Below are 3,989 nucleotides of genomic sequence, written 5' to 3' on the forward strand. Positions count from 1 at the left end.
TCATTTCTTATGTGAGGTTAGATTTCAGTTATATTAATAAACTTGGATGTGGTTAAGTTACCATCAAAAGTATCGGGTTTCGGTCAATCTCTCAGAATCGAAAGAAATATCGTTCTTATACTAAATCGGGTGCGAGGAATCCAATTTTTCTATGCCGGGACGTAGGAAAAAGTCAAAAAATGCAACTTTTTTATTTATCGAGATATCGACTTGAAATTTTTTTTGGTTTATATGTATTAGTAATAGGGGTGCTCTGAATCCAAATTCGGCCTTACTTTTGGGCCACGAGGCCATTTAGGCACTCAAAATTCAAAAAAAACTCAAAATTTTTGACATGACCCCCTTTAAAACTCCCTCGTTCGGTTATTTATCAACCGGGTCCCCTTCAAAAATTACGCGCTCCTTCTCTGGGATAAGTTCAGATAATCCATCAAAATTAAAATTTGGTTCGATTGACAAACAACTGATATCAAATATGCAAATATTTCACCTTATGTTTTCATTCCTTTCCAAATCTCTTTGAGTACACGTTTATATCAGCTATATTATTCTACGAAACTTTTATTTTTTTTTTATTACATTTTTCAAAACTTTAATTTTTATTTAATTTTTACATTTAATTTAATTAATTAAATATACATCATTATTTTAGGAAGCATGGAAGCAATTAATGTAAGTAACTATACAAACTATAATATCTATAACGTCCATCGAGTGGCCTTTGGAAGTTCAAATTAAAATTAAAGAAAAATTCCAAAGGCGACCTGTCGGATCGCCTGTTATAATTAATTGTACAAAACGAACGACATACAGACAAACAGACAAATACAAATCGTTACTTTATTTTAGAGCCTCTTCTTCAGACCGGTGCGGCTACAAATTTTGAAAAACATAATACGGCAGTATGAAACAGCGGCCGAAATTAATATCAACCAGATATGCAAAGAATTTTACAAGGGTTACGCAACAAGGGATACGAAGGTCAAATTAGAAGAATTTATACGACACAATTTCGACGATCTAAAAACTAAAAACGTCATTTCCCTATCCCCTGTTGCGGCCCTTGCACATTTACTGGACCACTCGGCTGCGTTGGAGGGAGTTAAACAGCGAACGGCTAAAGGCGGGTACAGCAAATCTAAAATGGAATACATAATTCAAGCGATTTTTGAATTAAGTGCCCCCCCTCCAACAGAAGCAGTCGAAATATTGAAAACATTGCTGCAGAAAAGCGAAGTAAACGATTTTGTGGCCGAAGCCGGCTCCGAAGAAGAGGCAAAAGAGTTGCTGGGGCAAGCGCTCCGACTTTTTCCCCCTTTTTGGTACGAGATAAAGCCAAAAGTGTACCAAAAAAGGCCACAAAGGCAAAAAAGGGGGAGAAAAGCGATGCGAGAAAGGTCGTCCCAGGAGTCGTCCTCGACGGATGTGTCGACGGCAGGTGTTGAGGACACAGCAACGGCGGTGATTGATGATGTTGTCGGTCCTTCATCTGCATTGAACATGGAAAATGAAAGTCAAAACACAGCGGTGGAGCCCACGGTCTTACCTGCACCTACATCGGTCGCTATTGAGGTCCATCGCTGTGCGGACGGAAGTAGGCCACGTTCAAGGCAGATGAACAAACGGGCAGCGATCGATGCAGCTGTTGCTGGTCCATCAAACGCGGGCGCACAAGCCGGGTGGGACGACATCGTGACGAACCCCGCATCGCCGTCGCCGATCCGACACTCTCCGCCCTCATCTTCCTCCTCATCATCTTCGCCCTCACCATCAGCTACCGACCCTGTCAATCCTCTGGCCACCGTTCCACCGCCCATAAATGTAGGGGACTTGGTTTGGGCGAAAGCCAAATTCATGGGCTATTGGCTGGGCGAGGGTGTGGACGTGGTCAGAGTAACTCGCCACATAAATTACATTGTGGAGCTAAAGGGCAGGGGGAGATTCAAAATTGCCGAACACTTTGTGAAAGTATTTAATCGCGCAGAACCGATACCGTCTTTTGTAAAACCCGGCAAAAAACAACGAGAAACGTTAAGAAAAATCATCGACAGCCTCCCACAATAAAAACACTTCCTTTTTTTTAAAAAATTATTTCCCGTACGACTAACCTATATGACAATAACCTATTTCACTCATAAAACACCTTATGATTTGACATTCACAAACGTCAAACTTCCGATCTTCGGTAATGCATCTAATTTCATAGGCAAACTTTGGAGTGGGATCTTTTGATTGTTTATATAAGCAACTTAAACTACACTGCAGCGTATTCTTTTTGCAAATTTCATTACGAAATATCGAACAACCGATCGGGGCGTTTACAGCAGCGTTCCCTGTACTTTAAGTTGCATAAGCATAAACTCCGCATGTATTTTACTCGTGGACAATATAGTGTACCTCAGGGCGTCAGCTGTTTACATTTTAAGAGTACCCTTACCCCTCCTTTATCTTTCCTTCTCTAAGGTATTTTTATAACAAATGGACTATTTATAGATCTGTCAGCTGCCAGGCGGATGTACCAAATCAGCAAGTAAAAACCGATTTATTTAAGACAAAGGAAGGAAGAGAAGAGCCACAACGAAATCAAATTACCTGAAAATAGTGGCCTCGTTATAATGAAGTAAGTTATGGTGTTGTACTTACTCAGTCATAGAGGGTGGAAATATTTTAGGATAGTTCCACTTGCACCGAACTGCACAGACCATTGCCTCCACCACCTTCTTGGAAGACATCAGTCTGTTCAGTTGCTTACGGTACATCAACGGAAGCCGAGGATGTCTCGCATCGACAAAGGGACTATCCCGATGCACAGCTTCGAAGGTCGGTACGAAACTGGGCATCCGGCGCCCCTTCTGCAAGAATTCCTCAGCCCTCGTTTGGAATGTGGAACTCTCCCGCAACACCTCCACCAACCGGACCACATAATTAGTGATACGTTGCCCCAAAAGAAACTTTATCGCCGGTCGAAAATCTTCGCCTTCGGCGAATATTTTCTGCAGCACAAGAGGTCTTTTGAGGAAACATATAATTAAGCGGTCCGTGTCCCTCGAACGCAACGCCCGCTCAACAAATTCTCGTCGTCGTTTTTGCTAAAATTTAATTGATTCATGCATTGAACGGTGATGTGATTATGTGAGCTTACCAACTGGTACAACCGGTCCTTCGCCTTCCGATTTCTCTCCCTCCAGTCCTCCAGTACCCTGATCTTCGCCCACTGCAAGTACCCCGGAAGCAGGGCAAACAACCGTTCCGCAGCGTTCATCTTCAGGGTATCACTTAACTTGCCGGTGGCAATCAACTTCCGTCTATAAATGGTACCCTTCTGATTCATCACCCGGTCGTAGGCCCGCCTCGATTTGTATTCCCGGGGATTGTATTTGCACTTTCGACGAAGCCTGTGGTACATCTCGTTAGCCGCAACTTTCCTACATCTCGCTCGGAATGCCTGTGTAATTATTAAATGTACGTTTTATAAAATATAAAGATACGAAATTTTACAGTTTTGAAGTGTTGTACTGCTCTCCTTTGAAGTTCTACGTCAACCTCAGCATCACCTTCACTTCCTTCCTCAGGAGGATCACACAGTACGACTATCTCTTCAGGATCGCAAGACATGATGTATCAAGAGAACTAATTAATGATGCTTGACAGAATTTATTATAGAATTTTGTTTTACAGTAATTAGTTACATGTCAGAAGAACGTGTTAGTTTGACATTGACAAAAAAATGCCTACTTGCATTTTTTTTATATTCTAAAAATAAGTCATTTAAGTATAGAATTTTGTTAATCTATTACCTAGATTGTTTTAAAATAATTAGGTACAATTTTCATCAATGTTATAAATAAGATGTTACAATAAATTACATTTCAGTATGCATTTTACATTTGCCAATTTGTTCAACGAGATCGACAAGTTGAAGAAAATATCAAAGTTCTTGCAAGAAAAAGGATGGGACAAAAGTTGCTTGAAGAAGCGAAAGTGCTTGT

General features: G+C 41.0%; 1 protein-coding gene across 1 annotated transcript; it reads right to left on the minus strand.

Moving 5' to 3' along the window:
* Positions 1–690: 690 nt before the first annotated feature.
* On the minus strand, positions 691–3,649 carry LOC116182495. The gene is made up of 5 exons (XM_031503028.1): positions 3,499–3,649; positions 3,143–3,445; positions 2,644–3,089; positions 1,547–2,592; positions 691–1,489 (listed from the first exon to the last, which is right to left on the minus strand). Exons 1-4 carry the CDS (start codon positions 3,613–3,615, stop codon positions 2,589–2,591), a joined length of 870 nt encoding a protein of 289 aa, XP_031358888.1. The 5' UTR covers positions 3,616–3,649; the 3' UTR covers positions 691–1,489; positions 1,547–2,588.
* Positions 3,650–3,989: the final 340 nt, after the last annotated feature.

Source organism: Photinus pyralis, unplaced genomic scaffold, assembly GCF_008802855.1.
Source record: "Photinus pyralis isolate 1611_PpyrPB1 unplaced genomic scaffold, Ppyr1.3 Ppyr1.4_unclustered_Scaffold5636, whole genome shotgun sequence".
NCBI lineage: Eukaryota > Metazoa > Arthropoda > Insecta > Coleoptera > Lampyridae > Photinus > Photinus pyralis.

What these genes read in the sequence shown, in the direction of transcription:
- LOC116182495 (XM_031503028.1), bottom strand. Translation starts at nt 3,615, where the DNA reads ATGTCTTGCGATCCTGAAGAGATAGTCGTACTGTGTGATCCTCCTGAG. An exon ending in CAGTACAACACTTCAAAACT is followed by an intron (nt 3,446 to 3,498) that starts GTAAAATTTCGT and finishes ATAATTACACAG; the next exon opens with GCATTCCGAGCGAGATGTAG. An exon ending in AGGACCGGTTGTACCAGTTG is followed by an intron (nt 3,090 to 3,142) that starts GTAAGCTCACAT and finishes ATTAAATTTTAG; the next exon opens with CAAAAACGACGACGAGAATT.